This window comes from Wallemia ichthyophaga (genome assembly GCF_000400465.1).
Source record: "Wallemia ichthyophaga EXF-994 unplaced genomic scaffold scaffold15, whole genome shotgun sequence".
In the NCBI taxonomy this organism is placed as follows: domain Eukaryota; kingdom Fungi; phylum Basidiomycota; class Wallemiomycetes; order Wallemiales; family Wallemiaceae; genus Wallemia; species Wallemia ichthyophaga.
This window is the reverse complement of record NW_008806288.1, coordinates 111,810-129,697: the sequence shown is the minus strand read 5'-3', so window position 1 is coordinate 129,697 and position 17,888 is coordinate 111,810. Positions and strand designations below refer to the sequence as shown.

The window sequence follows — 17,888 nt, the reverse complement described above, 5'->3', positions numbered from 1 at the left end:
ATTAAAAGAAATTACAAATAAACTAAAAATATCATCACAAATCCCAAGCATTGCGTTATCTCCCTTCAATCCAACCAATCATCGCAGCTTAGTTAACCAATGAGGGCATACTACATGGATGACGTTGATGGCAGCTTTACAGCTCCTCACAACTCAGGCGTTTCCCTTGACGCTGGCTACTTGGGTAAATTGGGAATCCAATACCAGTACAACCCAGATGTAGAGAAAGTAGCAGTCGAGCAAGGCTACAAGAACAGGGATGTTATCGGTATCTCTAAGGAGGTTCTCGGTGAGGAGGAGTATCAGAAGAAGCTGGATATTTTCAAAGTGGAGCATTTGCACACAGATATTGAGGCCAGATTGATTCTCGATGGCAGCGGGTACTTTGATGTTAGAGACAGACTGCAGAATAACGAGAAATGGATCAGAATCGCCGTCGAGAAGGATGACTTGATCATTCTCCCTCCAGGTATCTTCCACCGTTTCACAACGGACGATAACGGTTACACACGTGCAATGAGACTGTTTACTGTAAGTAGCTTTACTCCTTCTCATTCAGTAAACTTGACAGCATACCAGGATGAACCTAAATGGCAACCTTACAACAGGTCAAATGATATTGAGAAGGACCCATCTCACATAGAATACTTGAAAAGTATCGGAATCACTGTATAATACATCTCCCATTTCTACAATTGCATTATCCACGTACTTCAAAACCCTTTATCGTCAAGCCATCTTTCTATTTCATATAGCGACTGCTTTTGGCCATATTCTCCGTTGTACATGATTAAATCCGCGTCTGAGTCTGCTAACCTATGCTGCTCAAGCTGCTCGACGTTCTTGAGTTGATCCATTACTGCAATTCTCGGGAAAGCTTCGTAGTTGAAAGTTTCAACGGGGCTTGGCAGTACCTTCTCGTTAGGCGACTTCTCGCCATCAATGTAAGGTGGATCTTGAGTGCAATCGTTTGAGAAGAAAATGTTTCACGGGAGTTTTACTCACTGATTAAAACCACGCCAGAAACAGGATAGTCGCTGATGTGCGTTTCAGCGATGAGCGTACCCATTCCCTTTGCGAATAGCACAGGTGGGAAGGGAATAGCAGCTAGCCTTATCCGTTGCTGTACATCTAAAGTTGACGTCACTTAGAATTACAGCCAATTGGGCGATTAGGAACCCACCGTCAGCCATTTTCTTGAGTATTTCTTTAGACGTGCTGCCTTTGTGCTCATCGCAGAAGATCTCCAAGCATCCGAATCCCTTCTCAATGAGTAAACCTTGCGTAGATTGCCATTCTTTTGCGTCTTCACCCCAATTCTCCGGTGTACGTATGAAAACAAGCGGATAAGGAGATGCACGCGGTGAGTTCGGATTGGCGTCTCTCCAAATGCTGCCTGTAGATGAGCATCTGATGGATTGGCGGGATCTCACAGCAGCGTAAGCGACAGCGGATAGAGAAACAGGCAGGGTGTACTGCATTTTCTTCATAAAGCTCATCCTTGTTAAATTATTCAGCGTTTTCTTCCACGTTGTTCGAAACAAGCCTTTTGCGTCATAACAATCAGGCTAACTATGCCAAAAAATCATTTCAGATCGAATAATAAGAGCGCAAGAGGCGGCGGAGATTCATCAGGCAATGGTTCTAATCGTGGCCGCGGTGGATTTAGAGGCCGCGGAAGAGGTCGTGGAACGCCACGCACCGGCAGAGGCGGCTTACAGTACCAGCCAGGCTCAATGAATACAATGGGCCTCGATTACAACCAAATGAATACAGAATGTATGCTAATATACCTTACGTGTCCTCCTATGACTCATATAGCATTGTTACAGCTGAATTGCCAAGATATTCAACTGTAGATATACATAAGTCTGCTCCGACTGCCCCAAAGAAGGACAGAGGTCCTGGCATCAAACAGCAGATGCCTTACTTCGTCAACGATAGCAAAGGCAAAGCCAAGGGCGGCCACAAAGGACTCGGCTATGTACGTAAATCTGCAGAAGAGGAGGCTGCGATTGCAGAGCGCAAGATGGGCAAAGGAAAGTCTAGAGGCGCCAATCCAAATGCAAACCCACTACTCCAACCAATTGCATTCGTTAAAGGCACCTCGTCATGGGATAAAGATATGGATTTAAGCAAAATAAAAATGGCAGCTGAAACTAAGGATGCTGAAGATGTCTTTGTGCAAATTCCGACAGAACAAGTTGCAGATGAAACAGTCGACCAGACAGTCGATACAAGTGATGCTGGAGACGTGTTCGCAGAAGAGGAAGACGTTTCAAATATTTTGCAAGACGCGCCCGACACTAGCAACTTTGCTACATCAGCTACAGAATCTGCATTTACTGCAGGCGAAGAGGATGATGTGGAAGAAAAGGAAACTCAACAAGTAAAGCTCGACACTTCCATGCCTTCAATCTCGAAATTGAATATCGAAGAATCAAGCATAGGAGACATGAGCTTAATCAATACAAGTATCGCTGATACCAGTATTAACACAGTCACCGAACCAAATGCTACAAAAAACGATATCAAGGATGACGAGGAGATTGAGGATCAGATGATTGACAATGATGACTTGTTCGTTGTCGACTCAAATCCATCTGAAGTACCTGAATCGTTGAAACCCAAGGATTCAGCTGCAATTGTTGTTAATGAGAGAGTTGATGATGCAGAAGATGTCGAGATGTCTGCTAACCCACATCACACCTTCTCCAGAAGTGATATTGTCGAAGTCGAAGAGCCTGTTCTGTCCAATGTACCCGAAAAGAAGAATAGCAAGCTATTCACGACGATGCAGAATGATAACCTTTTCAAGAATGTACACGAACTTGGACAGATGTTTGCGACTGGAAACAAGCCAACATTCCAAGATTTCACGTTCTCGTCAGATTTCAATAATAAAAAGAATAATAAGAAAGACAAGAAAAATAGGAAACAAGGCGAAAAGCTATTTGATGAGCCTCTCGAGGCACGTGAAGGTGACTCAGATTTGGAATGGGGTAGTGATGGCCCACCGCCACCAAAAAACAAACACAGCAAGAAGGCAAACCAAACTAAAAAGCCAACCTTAGATGATGAGCTCGTCGCTGACTGGCTTGAGAACACAAGACAGGACGACAGCGATGAGGAGTCTGGCGGTGAGACTGCTGCCGGTCCTTTCGGTGCTGATGACACTGCATTGCGCTCCTTCGCCAACAGTATGTCTCAAAACCAAAATACCATCACGGACTTGAAAATTGATAAACGTCTTCGCAAAGAAGCTCGCGAGGAAGCAGAACTTGACGGCGAATCATCAAGCGATTCTGACGATGTGGACTCCGAATTCGAGAAAGCGGAAGACTTCAAATTCGACTTCTCTGACAATGAGAGTCTGGAAATGGAGGATGAAATGTATCTAGACTCTAGTCTTTCTTCAGATGAGGCTTACGAGCTTGGTAGAGCACGTGCCAAGGCAGCAAAGTCAGATGGCGTAGTCACTCAGCGTGACCGCATGGGTAAAGGTGCGAACAAAGGAAAAAAGAGAGCTGATGACTTTATGGATGACTTTGATGAGTTGATGGAATTCGATGACTTCGAAGGCAAGCACAATAAGTGGGATGAAGAGGAGCAATTCTTAGATGAGCTCGCTTCCATCATTGAAAGCAAGAAACAAAACCTTCAGAAAGCCAAGTCATCATCGCGTCAAGGCTCACGCCAGGGCAAATACTCGTATGATGATTATGGTGATGTGTATGGCGATGACGGTGAAGATTCGGAGGAGGATTTCGCACTCGATCCTCGCGATCTCATCTTCCCAACAAGTAAGTTGAATGTGTGAATTTACATTACGCTAATCTAGCTTCCTAGGCTCTAAGAAAAAGAAAGCCAAAGTACCACCACAATTGCAGCGTATGTGGGATCAAGACAGAGCTCGCAAAGCAGAAAAGAAGAAGATTCGAGAGCAAGTTAGAATGGCTGATGCACTGTCACCGTACACAAAGACGAAAGGTAAGAAGGGCAAGAAAATGCAAGCAAAGGCAATAAAAGCAGCTGCAGAGTTGTCTGATGATGAGATGCTTCCAGACTTTTACAACACCGAAACTATCAATACCGAAATACAATCATTTGTCGACGTTCCTCAGAGAAAGATGATGAAGTTACCACCAATGGACAACAAATCAAGGAAGCAAATACACATGCTCGCTGATACTTACGGTCTCAAATCTAAATCGATCGGTAAAGGTGTTGGTCGGCATATTATGCTGTTGAAGACAGGCAGAACCGGTCAGAACGTCGATTATGGAGTTGTTAGCAAAGCCGCAAAGGCATGCGACAAGGGTGGTATTGGTAACTTCTACAAGACTCTTCATCTTGCTCGCAAGGCTGCTTCAGGAAGCAAGAAGGGTGATGGAGGTGCGAAGCCGAAGATGATTAAACACACAGAGGGCACTATCGTCGGGCATGAAGCCCAGCCAATCGGACAAGAGGTGAGCTACAGAATTAGCACTTTCCACTAATTCTAACACTCCTCGCAGTCCGTCGGATACAAAATGTTGGCCACGATGGGTTGGAATCATGGTCAGAAGATGGGTCAATCTGGCGAAGGATTGGAAGCGCCAGTAGCAGCTGTCATCAAAAACTCCCGTTTAGGATTGGGTGCAACTTAAAGGCATCATACCAGCATGGAAGCATTTGTATATATTCTCAAGCGTTCATTCTTTTATCATCTCAGTATAACATTAATTTGACTGAAATTGTCTAGAAGGAGTGTCAAATAGGAGCCCGACAACAATGTTTAACATTTCACGTCGGTCAAGCAATGCCAATTGCAAACAATTTAGAGTATTTCATCCATTCTGATACCGTTTGGAAATATTTAAGGCTCAGTAGAAATGTATAGTGTATTTGTGAATGTTTTATGACCTTCTAAGTACGCGATTGCGAATGCAAAATTAAATAATTGATGTTGGGTAATATCAATAGTCTAACTAGACATGATTTAACATCTTGGTGTCCAGTCAGTTGGGTCTTGAGGTAAGACACCAAGCTCAAGGAGACGTTGGTAAGACCAATCAGCGCCGAGCTCAGTCTTCCATGTCCAGAAGAAGTAGCGTTCTCCATACGCATCAACTTGTGCCTCCCAGAAAAGACGAAGGGAGTCCTTGTATTCTTGAGTCCAGTTGCTACCATCGCCGGACTTATCCGCACAAGATCCAATGTATTCGTTTGAAACCGAGTGATCACCTTCATAACGAGCACCCTCAACAATACGACCGTTGAGATATGGAATACAGTCAGTGATTGCTGCTGTCCACTCACCAACGACGGCAAAGTGGTGCTGGTTAGTAACTTGCTGGAGTGGCTGCTTGTATGAGCAGGCAGTGGAAACACGTTCTTGGTCAGTGCGTTTGAGTGCTGCAGGTGAAAAGACCTGGTATCTGTGGACGTCGAGTTGAGTGCCATCTAAGAAGCCATCCCAGAAGTGGGGGTCTTCCTTGAAACCATCGTGGATAACAACGCTAGCGTTAGCGCCGTTGCCGCTGACGATGTCGTTCCCGGATTGGTAGTAGTTCTTCAAGACTGGCATCATTGCCTCGTCCTGGAAGGTGGCTGGCTCATTGAGCAGCTCAATAGATTCAACGACGTCTGCGTACTCTGGAGTTGCAAACTCATCAGTAATCATTTGGATAACTTGCAGAGTGCGTTCCACTTGGGCTTGGTCTTTGTGCCATTGACCTTGTGGAAGTAGTTGGCCGTCATTGTCAAATCCATTCTGTCCACCCGGAGCAGTGTGCAGATCAATCCATGCCATAAGTCCGTTGTTACGAGCCCATCCTAACCCCTCTCTGAGTTTTTCAAGTCTGTTGCCTTTTTCGAGTCAGGAATGTCAAGACAGGCAGATAGCCAGCTCACCGACAATAAATGGCTCAAAATCCTTCTTGTCGAATGCCCAATGTGGAACTGGGATTCTAACGTGTGATAAGCCAGCTGCCTTGATTTGAGCGAAATCATCCTCGGTGATGAAATTTTCGAGATGGTCATTTACGGCTTGAGTAGCAACCTCTGTGTCTTGTCTTTCACCGAATGTCCATTCGTCGACAATTTGATCATCGAGTGTGTCGTCGAAAACGGTTGGAGTGATGAAAGGCTCCATGAGCAACCATCCTGGAAGGTAGAGATAAGTGGTGCACACGACTAAATCACGTACAACTTACCACCAATGTTCACGCCTCGTAACACGCTTTCACCAGCATTTTGTCTTCTGTATACTGGGTTTGCGGTAGTGAGGGCGGCTGCTGAAAGCACAGCTAGGGCTTGAAGGACTTTGACCATTGATTTGCTTGAGGGAGGTATAGATAAGGTTGATATCAACAGTTAATATCGTCGTTTATAACACATCACTAGTTTCGGCATGCGGACTGCGCACACTAGTTTGAGTAATGAAAGCATTCCTTAGGGAAAATTTGAATTGCGACTGCCGGTAACCCGGTAGATCAATAAAAAGGTTTGAAAGTAGTTTTTTTAATCAATATTGACACGCACATCTCACATGATTATTTACACAAAGTAAAGCTCGTTATTTATATTCGCGACGTCATCAATCGCGAATACGCGACTCAGGTTGATTCACTCGCCCAACTTTTGGATTGATCGTAAATAAAGCTGGGTATTAAACATTCCAAACAATGTCATTTCTCGGGCTGACGTCGGTGATTATCTAAGTCACGCTGTTCGCTGCTGGCCGAATGAAGTTGGATCTTCGTTCAACTCTCCTTAACTGCCATTGCCATCACGAAACTTAACGCACAATTATGACAGCTATGACTATTGATGAAGATAAAGGCAAACGTTGGTCTATTATTGCCATTGTGAGGAAGCGTAAATTTTTCTGCTGTTCTGTTACTGACTCAGTCGATCTGTAGGCCTCTTTTATGCTTTTAATTGTTGGATGGACCGATGCCCTGTAGGTTTCTCAGTCGTGTGGAACGAATGCTGACCCAGTTTAGTTTTGGAAGCTTAATAGAACCACTGGAAGAGTGGTACGGATATGTGAGTGCCAGAAGATCCTCTAATCCCTACTGACCAAGTCAATTGCAGTCGGAACGTGTTATTTCTCTTGCTTTCCTATTCTTCGTGGCGGGAAGCATAACCTCGAGCTATCTCTCTTCAATATGTATCCAGAAGATAGGTGTGCAGTACTTTATAATGGTGAGTTGAGCTACTAGCTTTATTCAAGTTCTTCTCTAACTTTTTATCTTTGAATTAGTCGATGACGGTGCTATACTGCACTGGTGCCCTCATTGATGCATTTAGGCCACCGGTATTTCCAGCATACGTATTTGGAGTGTATTTGCTAGGTGTAGGAACTGGCTCAATGCAAACTTCTGCGACTGTAGTTTTGTCTCACTTCGAAGACGGACCGCTGATGTCGCTCATTTACGCCAACATGGCGCTAGGTTCGGTTCTGTCGCCATTTGTGATCGGGGCTTTTCTACAGCACGACATAGACTGGCGCCACAACTTTTGGATTATTGTTGGCTTTTCAGTGCTATTGATTTTTTTCTCCTGGTTTGTGTTCAGGGATTTCGAGACACACGATACCTCCAAGGACGATTACACATTCCGTGAAAAACTGGCCGTTCTCCTACCTTCAGGGAAACTCTGGGTAGGGCTGCTAGCTGAGACGGGTCTGCTCGTATGCATGGACAGTACTACACAATGGCTCGCCCCTTATCTCAATGCACATAAAGGATTGAGCAATGGTTTACCACAGTACGTACTCACCTCACTCTGGGGAGGTATTCTACTTGGTCGTTTATCTCTTGCGCATGTGTCAGCAAAGATCGGCAAACGCAGATCATCGTTCGGAATGTACATAATCATATGTGCGCTGATGGCTGGATTGTGGAAGGTGGAAGGTATCGCGGGAATAGTAGTGCTGACACTGCTGATTGGCTTCTTCTTCGGACCTCTAATGCCTAACACCCTATCTTCAGCGACTGAATGCTGGCCTAGGGAACTGAGGAATGCAGCCACATCTATAGTAATGGCTACATCACTCTTTGGTAGTCTACTAGGGCCATTCTGTCTATCTCAGGCGGCAGATGCGACGACACTGGCGATCTACCCGCCTGTTATAATAGTAGAGTGCTTCATCACAGCAATTATAGTCTCGTTTACCTACATAACGAAGCCAAAGAAGACACTGGAAAAAGGTGACCTGGAGGAGTCCCCTAGATCTCTAACATCAACGGAGATCGGTACTGAATTCAACCCAAGTCCCAAGCTCAAGACTTCAGCAGCGATATAGAAAACCCATTTTCTTTTGTATTGATGATTATGAAATTTAAATTTAATTCACATCTCGCCGCTATGATCGCCTTCCTTTTTTGTTTTAAGTTTATTTAGTTGGAATTTGCAACCGTCCGCTCAATAAACTATTACCAGCATCAACAAACGAGAAGCCGTAAATGAGCTACGAGAAGCTTAACAACGAGCCAATGAACCACTTAGAGTCTGAGCGGTTTGAAATGAGGTGTGTTAGCTTTTGTGCGCAGTGACATCTGCTGACTTGGCCACTCAGCGCCAATCCTAATGACTGGGGTGCACGGAACTGGCAAAACGAGGAAGACGACTATCTGCACAACCCAACTTCCAGGGATGGTGCTAAGGCTTCAACTGGCTCCATTTTCACCATCAGAGGATTAATCAACTTGGGCCTTTTGTCTGTCCTTGTAGCAGCCCTTTTGATGCTTTTGTAAGCGCTTTTTAGCTTATCAGGAGGCTTTATTTACCCAAATCCCAGCGCTGGTTATCCTATTTACGACGAGTTCAAGCCTCATCCCTCTACCAGTAGTAACTACGCAAAGTTCAATTCTACTGGCCAGGTCGAATGGACTAAGCCAAATAGACATTTGATTGACCCAGACACTCCCAAAGATGTGTACACTATTCAAGGCTTTGGTAACGACACCCGCGAATACCAGCTCGTCTTCTCGGATGAGTTTGAACAAGACGGCAGAACCTTTGCCGAGGGTGAAGATCCTTACTTCGAAGCTCAAGATTTACACTATTGGGGTACCGATAACCTCGAGTGGTATTCACCTCGTCAAGCAACCACGAATGATGGCAATCTCGTGCTCACTCTCAGTGAAAGTGGCCCATTTACCGACAATCTCACCACTCACGGACTCGACTATGCTGGTGCCATGGTACACTCCTGGAACAAATTTTGTTTTACGGGTGGTTACGTCTCTGCTAGAATTATGTTGCCAGGATACTCCGATGTATGGGGTCTTTGGCCAGCATTCTGGACCATGGCCAACATAGGCAGAGCGGGCTATGGTGCCTCCCTTGAGGGCATGTGGCCATATTCATATGACAGCTGTGACGTTGGTACCTTGCAAAATCAGACCTTGGGCGATTATCCCGATGCGTCTTACAAGAAAGGTGCCACGAATTATAATGATAAGGTGGTTTCGCTTTCATATTCGAATCCGCAACGGCTTTCGCGCTGCACTTGTGAAAACGAAGACCACCCTGGTCCCAAACATGAAGATGGAACTTGGAAGGGTCGTGCTGCCTACGAGGTCGATATTGTTGAAGCGCAAGTTAGTAACTTCAATGCGAATGATCAAGACGGTGGTACTGGTACCGCTTCTATGTCAGGACAATGGTGTCCATTCAATGTAAATTACGAATGGGACTTCAACATTACGTTTATTCATTACAATGAGACACTCTCACCAGACGATCATTTTGACAGGATCAATTCTTATCAAGGTGGTAATCAGCAAATGAGTACCAGTGTTGTTGTCAAGACGGATCAGAACGCATATGAATTATCAGGTGGTGAATTTAGTAATTACGGTGTTCAGATCAATACTGGAACTGGGCCTGATGCAAATATCGGGTGGACAGTTGACGACGAACTTCGTTGGATGGTATATGGTGATGCAGTTGGCCCAGATCCAGAAGCAGCTATATCCGAGAGAATTATCATGGATGAGCCACTCTACATCATCTTCAACTTGGCTATATCCGAAAACTTTGATCAGATCTCTGAGAGAATTTTTGCCGAGCAAAACCATTACGTCATGAAGGTTGATTGGGTTAGAGTGTACCAACCAGAGAATGATATAAAGATTGGATGTGATCCTCCAGAAATGCCAACAGCAGCATACATCCATAACCACCCTCATGCTTACTCCGATAAAAATCTTACAACTTGGAAACAATACATGGATCAATATCCAGATGAGGCCGGACCTGTGAAAAATGCACTGATGCATCAAGATGACGAGGACTGTCAAATGGCGCTCAATTTAGCCTATGAGACGGACCCAAATCTCAGGGGAAAAAAGGAAACCGATGAAAAGAAGCTCAATATGTGGAACTAGAATTATACCCGGAAAACGGACATTTGGACATACAGACATACAAATATACGGACAAAACAGGAACTTTATTTAAATATTTCATTATCTTGCATTTCATACATGATCACTTTGTCGATATGCGTACGAGAGATTAAATTTAAGTATCTATCAAAAGACAGCCTTCCCGGAGTCCAGGCCTTATTCCCTGTAAATTTTTGTTGTATTTTTCCACGAAGCTTTCTCGTACGCTTCGTTATCTATATGCCATCATCACGAAATGTCGTCAGAAATATCAATGCCAGAGATCAAGCAGCCTGCATCGAGAAGGAGGCAAGTGCAGGCTTGCTCTGAGTGTCGCAGACGGAAGATCAAATGGTGTGTAGCCTTGAAATGACTTGAGCAACTCTTATGCGGAACCAGCAATCGGGTGTTCCCTTGCGGACCTTGCAAGTCTAGAGGAGATGATGCTATCTGCAGGGAGGTTCAAAAGCACGAGGAATCTGTGACTGGCTGCGCATCTGCGACGTCAATGGACATGCTCACTAACCGAGTACTGCATTTGGAAGCCGCCTTAAGGACAACTCAGCAAGCTTTGCCTCAGAACGTTCAATCAACTCTTTTACCTCCATCCCTGTCCCTTTCTCATGAAATGGCTTCTGGCGCCACTCCGGCAAAATTCGAGGGACAAAACAGACGAGGCAGACCATCAAAAGGCAAAGGTAAGTCCATCAAATCAGAGGATTCAGGACATGGTGCGATTGATGCAACACAAACGAGACCATTGGGATCCGGAATTGTATCAAATGACTCTGAAGAGGAGGAAGCAGCAATGATTCTTGAGGACTTTGCTTTCGGTAGAAGGGAAAAGTCTTCTCTGAATAACGATCGTCTAAAATTCGGCAGCACGCCAGCATCACCGGCTAAGTCGATCAATAATCCGGCAATCAAAGGAGATAATGAAGCATCGGCGAATACATGCCCTGGCCGCTCGGGTCCTAAACATGCTGTTAATTTTGCTGCACCTACCTTCAATCCCGCCTTTAATCCCCCTGACTTTATGCTGGCACGCAATGAGACGTCGGCCGACAACTACCAGAGAAACATCCTCTCTGTGCTACCTAGCAGAAAAGTCGGCGAGGCGCTAATGTCGATATACATCCGCAAGGTGGACTTTTTCCAAAAAGTCATGCATATACCGACTCTCAAGAAGGATCAGGAAAATTTTTGGAACCAGTATGAGGCACACGCGACGGGAGGACGCTTGGAAATTGCACCTGCATTTCTTGGCTTATACTTGATGATTTTGTGTGCTGCAATACACTTCGCAGATGCCGATGAGGCTGTCAACGCCGGCTTGTCACCTCAGGAACATGAGTCACTACCTGCTCTATACTTCGCTGCAAGTAGAGCAGCATTATGGGCAAGCGATTATCTCGAAAACCACAATTTGAATAATCTGCAAACTATCGTCCTCATGGGTCTTTATCTGAACAACGTCAATGCTTCATCTACCCATCATTCTTTGCTAGGTGCTGCTATAAAAATTGCACAGAATCTTGGGCTATCAAGACTTGGCGATGAAGATTCTTTGGCGCATGATGGTGCTATAGCGCCTGAATCGAGGGGTTCAAAAAAGTTTAGCTGGGTTGGTATGTGGTCTTGTGTTATTACGCGCGAGGTCGGTCGAAGGATTTGGTGGAATCTGGTTCAGCTAGACTGGTTTTTGGCTGCTTCTCATAATTACAGTTATACAATACATCGTGAGTATTGGGCTGTCCTATTCAACAATTCCTGACAATGAATCAGCTTGCCAGAATAGATGCAGTCTACCGATCAACATCGATGACGATGATCTGGTTGAAGGTCAAAAATTAGAGTCTAAGCCAATGTCTGTCTATACCGGCATGACGTATCAGCTTACACGTCTTCTCATCTTAGAGCCAGTACGGGAGATCGTCGATGAATTTAACGAGACAGGCCATATAACGTTTGAATTTACAATGAAACAGGACAATAAAATCAAAACTCTAATTGAGCAGCTCCCTGCTTTTTACCGAATGGATTTCGATGTACGGTTGCTAGGACTATCGCCAGAAAAGAACCAGATTTTCTTATGGGAGAGAACTCTGCTGAATCTGTCAGCACAGATGAGACTTGTGAGACTCCACCGACCATTCTTATCAAAGGGATACAGACACAAGAGCTACGAGCAGAGTAAGAAGACATGTGTCGATGCAGCTAGGACGTCACTCTCCGTGCTTAGACAGACGGATCGTAGTGGATTCTTGGAGAGGTGGTGGATATGTGCCTACTATGCATTCGCTAGTGCGATAGTCATATTCATTGACCTCATCCACGATGATCCTATGAGTTTTGACGCGATGCAGAAACGAGAAGAAATCCGCAGCGCACTTAACATGCTCAAAGGAGCAAGATCATTTAGCTCTGGTGCTGACCACTCAGCATCTCTGTTGGAAGGCCTACTTGCAGAAGAAGTGAGACAGAAACCCGATCTCAAGCGCAAACTGGGCGACGAAGGTGATAGTGGGAAAAGGAATAGATCTAAGGATTTATCGATCCTCGTAAAGAAACTTTCAGATGAAGGTCAAGCAGCCAAAGCCAGTTCGCCCAATAGCTCACACTCCACGCCTCACCATCTACCCGAAGCCTCTTATCATCCAAACAGTCTGCAGACGTATGCTATGGTCAACAACGACATAAATATGGCTCAAGACACGAACAAGAAGGTTGATCATCAAGTTATTACTGATGATCTGCTCAAGTGTGTATTCAAGGAAGGTAGTCAGTATGACACGAGTATTCTTGGAGTACCGAATACTAGCAATGATCCACCTCAGCAACAACAACAGCAGCCATTTAGTATAGACTTTAACAACTTTAACACAAGTTATCTGCCGCAGGCTAACGATATGTTCGCCAATAGCAACATGCAGTTGAATATGGACCAGTTGTTCGACACAGGAGAGAACAATAACAGTTGGGGTATTCTAGGAGGGAACTCATTAAGTTATTTGTAATTTATTTGTTTTGCTATTGCTAATGTGATTACTTTACCTGTGTTGAGTTTGACAAACAGATATATCAAACATGAAATATTCTTAACATTTTACAAAAGCCGTAAACATTATAAATTAATGATAAGAAAGCGATTATAGATTCAGTACTTTGAAGTAGCCGAAACAGTGCTGACTTTAGAGGATGGAGTAGACGACGACGTCATCTTAGATCTGAACAGTCTCGGTGTAGAAGAGATCGAGGCAAGCTTAGGCGATTTGAGATGACCACCGAAGCTACCGTTAGTATTAGCTGAGGACTGAGAGTGCGATGCCTTGTGTCTGTTCATAGGAGTAGGATTTGAAATGATGGACTTCTTGCTATCGGCCGCCGTACCATTAGGTACTTTAAAAGAGTGACCGTTAGAAGCAGGTTGTGCGGTAGACGGACGTCTTGCAGATCTCACAATAGATGGTGACGTCGGTTTAGGCATCGGCAAGCCTGTAATGAAGGGGTGTCTAAGTGCCGCGGCTGGCTTGATCCTTCTCTCAGGATCCCATATCAGGCACTTAGTAATAAAGTCCACGAAAGGCTCGTCGTCACTCTTGAGCACTGACTTGATCGACTTGGAGTTTGGTCGCCGTCTCCTGCCCTTACTGTTGACAACTGGTCGCGGTGCGCCTGTGGAGTCTAGCGGTGTGTTAGAAAACAAAATAGTGCTCAAATCGACGCACCAAAAAATACTTTGCGACGTGAACTCTTGTCTATGATGTACTTGTCTGGCACGCCAAGCACTTCCATCAGGCACGCAAGCTGCTCCTGTTCGTTTTCACCAGGGAAAATTGGATAGCCCGTGTGGAGCTCGACGAGAATTGCACCGAAACTCCACATATCGATTGCAGCAGTATATTCCATCCCGAGGATAACTTCCGGGGAGCGATAGAAGCGCGACTGAATGTAAGTGTACACTAGGGAGAAAGGGAGAATGTCAGTCAGATACTCAGCTAGAACGCCTACTCACCCTTCTCATTCTCGAAGCAGCTGCTGCCAAAGTCAATAACCTTGATGGAAGACTTGGCAGGGTGTCTGAGCAGAACATTTTCTGGCTTGAGATCACAGTGAATGACGTTGTGCTGCTTCATTAACAGTAACGAATGCAGCATCTGTCCAGCAAATCTCCTTATGAGGACAGTAGTGAACCCTGCGAAGCAGTTGGCCTTAATGAGCTCATACAGGTTGATGCTGAGCAGCTCAGTAGCTATGCAGAGGTGGCCACGGAAGGTAAAATGCTCAGTCTTCATAATTACGTTGTGTTTGTTTTCTGGATCCTGTTTGCCGTGTTAATTTGTAAGATGAGGTATATTCCAACCCACCCAATCGACCAATTTGTCGAGAATCTTCACCTCCACCAAAGCCTGATGATGGAAGCGTTTCTTATTCCTAATAATTTTAATGGCGACCGATTTGCCCGTCTTGTGATCTAGGCATTCGAGCACCTGTCCGAACGATCCTTTACCAAGAGTACCGATAATTTCATATCTATAATGAAGGTGGTCATGCTTGATAACGACATAATCCCCTCTATCGTCATCATAGCCATGGTTGCTGCTGCTGCGCTCCTTAGTTGCCAAACGCTTTTTGGACGACTGTCCGACGAAGAAGACGTCCCTGAAGCTGGATATCTCATTGCGCTCGTATGGCGAGAGGCTGTCACCGTAAAGCGCGACAGCTTCGCGCGGCGACATGCGTGGTGTGGGGTGGACGTCCTCGGGGAAGGCAAGCATAGCCTCCAACTCGGACAGCTTAGCACCAGCAGCGAGGCGTCTAGCCTGTGAGCGGCGAATGTATGCGAGCATCTCTTCGTCGGCAGCGGCTGAATCCTCGTCCTCCTTCTGACGTGGCGGCTTCACTTTAGCTGTGATGGGCGTGTTGGATGAAGAGCGCGACGACACTGCCGGTACGACGCTGCGTATTTTTGGAGTGCTCGTGCTGCTTGGTGTGTTCTTAGATGCTGACGCTACACTGGATGAGCTCACACTCGTTGGTATCGACGTTGGTTGTTTGGTATAGGCTGCGCCCTGGCGCGGGGTCTTCACCAACGATATCGTGTTCTCTTCCTTACCTCGCGCACCTTGCGCTCCTCGCTTACTGCCGTCAATAGCCATCTTGGATAATCTTCTCGATTGGCCTTCGAGTGACTTGTCCACCACTCGCCGGCGCATTTCGCGATTAGAGTCCGATGTGGTCGATGTGGTGCTTGTGTTTGCCGGTTCACCTCCGTTGGAGATTTTACTCCTGCTCGCGTTGCTCGTATTACTCGTGTTGATCGAATAGACAGACCCTTCACTCGCTTTTCGCGCCGTTTCCGTCAGCGTCGCCTTGTGAGGAGTAGCAGCAGGAGCAGGAGCAGATGATGGTGAGCGTGATTGCGATTGCGATTGCATACCGGGTGTGCGCACGCTCGACGATATTCTCGGTATACGCGTCGTCGTAGCCGGTTTCTGATCGCGTTTATTATCTGGGTGTATAGTTTCGTGGCTAGTTTGACTGGACTGTGAGTCGATGTGTTGCGGATCAATCGAGGTTGAGAGTGTGCGATTTGAGGTAGAATTAGAATTAGAAGTAGAATTGGAGTTAGAATTATTTTGCTGTAACATATTGGTGTCGTCATTAGCGTTGTGATTAGTAGAGGCTTTACTTCTTCTGTCACGGGCTGCAGGTGAAGATAGGGGTGTTGTGGCTTCGTCCTTATCCTCCTTCTCTTGGTCCAAGTACTCAGGTTTGATCTTGGGCACAGGCTCCGATGGCACCTCACCAGATCCCATTCCCGATCCAGATCCTATAGATTTACCTCTCCTTCTGCCCATTATGGCTGCACTAAGACTGTTGCGACGTCGTCTGAATGTCGACTGCTCGCTACTGTGCTTCGATTGCTTGTCTGACAAATCATCCGACGATATTGGTTTGCTGCTCGATAACGATTTTCTGGATGAACTTGGTTTGAGAAGTGAAGGTAGCCCTATCCCCAGCATACTCTTTCTGTGTGAGGGTTTTGCAGTTGATGAAGGAGCTGAAGTAGCCGAATGTGTCGAATGCGTCGTCCCATTCGTGTCTTCTGAAGACACAGAGTTTTGCGCCAGGTGCGTTTGTGAGATTGGAGGGACGGGTGGAGGGGTGTTGTGGGGAAGAGAGTGAGCATTAATGTTTTGCGCAGATGATGATCGTCTGAAGAAAGGTATGGATGACGGTGTGATTCTGCGCACAGTCGATGGTCGTTTGACGGGTGTTTGAGTGTGGGTAAAGTTCTTACAGTTTACTTGTGTTGGAGAGTAGCTGCCGTGTCTACTAGTACTATGCATGTTTTTATTGCGCACTGTTAAATCAGCATCTTGTGAAGGTATAGCTGTCGTTTCAGAAGATGAAGAGGCTTGCGAATGTAAGCCGATTGCATTGTTTCGATTTGAGGGATTTGTACCATTAGCACCACTAGCACCACCAGTACCGCGAAAGTTGCTGAAATCTTTTGGTATCCGCGGTACTGGCGGGACATCGATATCCTTGCTGAGCCCGAATTCATCCTTGTGGGATTGGATGGAAGATATCTCCGAACTAGCGCTATTACGCCTAGATCTTAAAGAGGAAAAGGAGGTAGAATCGCGACTTGTAGAAGGACTTCCATTGGAGTTGGAGCTAATAGATGTCGTTTTGATTGCAGGTGTTGATTTCCTGCGGCTGTTGCGGCTCAGACTATGACCACCAGAGGAACCGTGAAAGAAATGCTTAGCTTCAGCTGCGAATCTGCTACCAACGCTAGCCCTGTTTTTGCGCTTGTGCTCATCACTTATGAACCCTCTCGATGGCGGTGTACCTGGACGGGAATGTGAGGATTTGGATCGTGAAGAAGTATCACGGTGATGTTCAGACTTTCGGCTGTTAAGCGCGCGTATAAATCCTGGTGACCGTTGTGGTTCTTCTGCTTCGGCTTCTACTCCTCGGTTCTGATTGAGTCTGAGCGTGGAAGATATAGTGTGTGTGGCTGGGGATGGTGGAAGGTCAGCAAACGATTTGCTTTTATTTCTGCGTATCGAATTGCGAGGATGGCTTGTGGATTGCGTATTTTGTGTATCGGCTGGCTGTTGTCCGCTTTAGATATTTGGTCTCGTAAGGATGGTGGTAACTTACGGGGATTTCAGGATCGAAATCCATCGGGTCGTTAAAGCTGGCATTTATAGGCACTTGGTTATGTTCGCGCGCTTCTGTGTGCTTGTTAACGCGACTAGTTTGGTCAGTCGAATCCATGTTGAGATTCTGAGATTTTGTGAGCAAATTAGATAGAATTGAAGCGCTTAGATACACACGTTATCTCCTATACGATCCAATTGCGTAATTTTCGATATTTATTTTAAGCGTCTTGCTTGTTCGGGTTCAAGGTGTGTGAGATGGCTGAGGAGATCGGCTGGAAAAGTCAAGGGTCACACGTTACAGCTACTAGCCCATAAACAGAATAAACAA

General features: G+C 45.7%; 8 protein-coding genes across 8 annotated transcripts; 5 read left to right on the top strand and 3 right to left on the bottom strand.

Moving 5' to 3' along the window:
* Nucleotides 1-99: 99 nt before the first annotated feature.
* Nucleotides 100-675, top strand: J056_001407 (1,2-dihydroxy-3-keto-5-methylthiopentene dioxygenase 1; the record flags this gene model as incomplete). Its single annotated transcript, XM_009271035.1, has 2 exons — nt 100-531; nt 580-675. The coding sequence occupies 2 exons, from the start codon at nt 100-102 to the stop codon at nt 673-675; spliced, it is 528 nt and encodes a 175-aa protein (XP_009269310.1).
* Nucleotides 676-713: 38 nt separating this feature from the next.
* On the bottom strand, nt 714-1,499 carry J056_001406 (uncharacterized protein; the record flags this gene model as incomplete). The annotated part of the gene is made up of 3 exons (XM_009271034.1): nt 714-955; nt 1,006-1,131; nt 1,184-1,499. 3 exons carry the CDS (start codon nt 1,497-1,499, stop codon nt 714-716), a joined length of 684 nt encoding a protein of 227 aa, XP_009269309.1.
* A 75-nt stretch (nt 1,500-1,574) lies between these two features.
* Nucleotides 1,575-4,649, top strand: J056_001405 (Protein SQS1; the record flags this gene model as incomplete). Its single annotated transcript, XM_009271033.1, has 4 exons — nt 1,575-1,779; nt 1,833-3,803; nt 3,850-4,469; nt 4,518-4,649. 4 exons carry the CDS (start codon nt 1,575-1,577, stop codon nt 4,647-4,649), a joined length of 2,928 nt encoding a protein of 975 aa, XP_009269308.1.
* Nucleotides 4,650-4,981: 332 nt separating this feature from the next.
* On the bottom strand, nt 4,982-6,315 carry J056_001404 (Glucan 1,3-beta-glucosidase; the record flags this gene model as incomplete). The annotated part of the gene is made up of 3 exons (XM_009271032.1): nt 4,982-5,850; nt 5,896-6,147; nt 6,198-6,315. 3 exons carry the CDS (start codon nt 6,313-6,315, stop codon nt 4,982-4,984), a joined length of 1,239 nt encoding a protein of 412 aa, XP_009269307.1.
* Nucleotides 6,316-6,794: 479 nt separating this feature from the next.
* J056_001403 (uncharacterized protein) lies at nt 6,795-8,293 on the top strand (the record flags this gene model as incomplete). The annotated part of the gene is made up of 5 exons (XM_009271031.1): nt 6,795-6,851; nt 6,906-6,946; nt 6,990-7,032; nt 7,081-7,191; nt 7,250-8,293. The coding sequence occupies 5 exons, from the start codon at nt 6,795-6,797 to the stop codon at nt 8,291-8,293; spliced, it is 1,296 nt and encodes a 431-aa protein (XP_009269306.1).
* Nucleotides 8,294-8,453: 160 nt separating this feature from the next.
* J056_001402 (Beta-glucan synthesis-associated protein KRE6) lies at nt 8,454-10,382 on the top strand (the record flags this gene model as incomplete). Its single annotated transcript, XM_009271030.1, has 3 exons — nt 8,454-8,518; nt 8,567-8,740; nt 8,789-10,382. The coding sequence occupies 3 exons, from the start codon at nt 8,454-8,456 to the stop codon at nt 10,380-10,382; spliced, it is 1,833 nt and encodes a 610-aa protein (XP_009269305.1).
* A 256-nt stretch (nt 10,383-10,638) lies between these two features.
* On the top strand, nt 10,639-13,399 carry J056_001401 (Activator of stress s 1; the record flags this gene model as incomplete). Its single annotated transcript, XM_009271029.1, has 3 exons — nt 10,639-10,736; nt 10,782-12,121; nt 12,168-13,399. The coding sequence occupies 3 exons, from the start codon at nt 10,639-10,641 to the stop codon at nt 13,397-13,399; spliced, it is 2,670 nt and encodes an 889-aa protein (XP_009269304.1).
* Nucleotides 13,400-13,539: 140 nt separating this feature from the next.
* Nucleotides 13,540-17,675, bottom strand: J056_001400 (Dual specificity protein kinase pom1; the record flags this gene model as incomplete). Its single annotated transcript, XM_009271028.1, has 5 exons — nt 13,540-14,066; nt 14,111-14,344; nt 14,398-14,704; nt 14,750-17,509; nt 17,559-17,675. The coding sequence occupies 5 exons, from the start codon at nt 17,673-17,675 to the stop codon at nt 13,540-13,542; spliced, it is 3,945 nt and encodes a 1,314-aa protein (XP_009269303.1).
* Nucleotides 17,676-17,888: the final 213 nt, after the last annotated feature.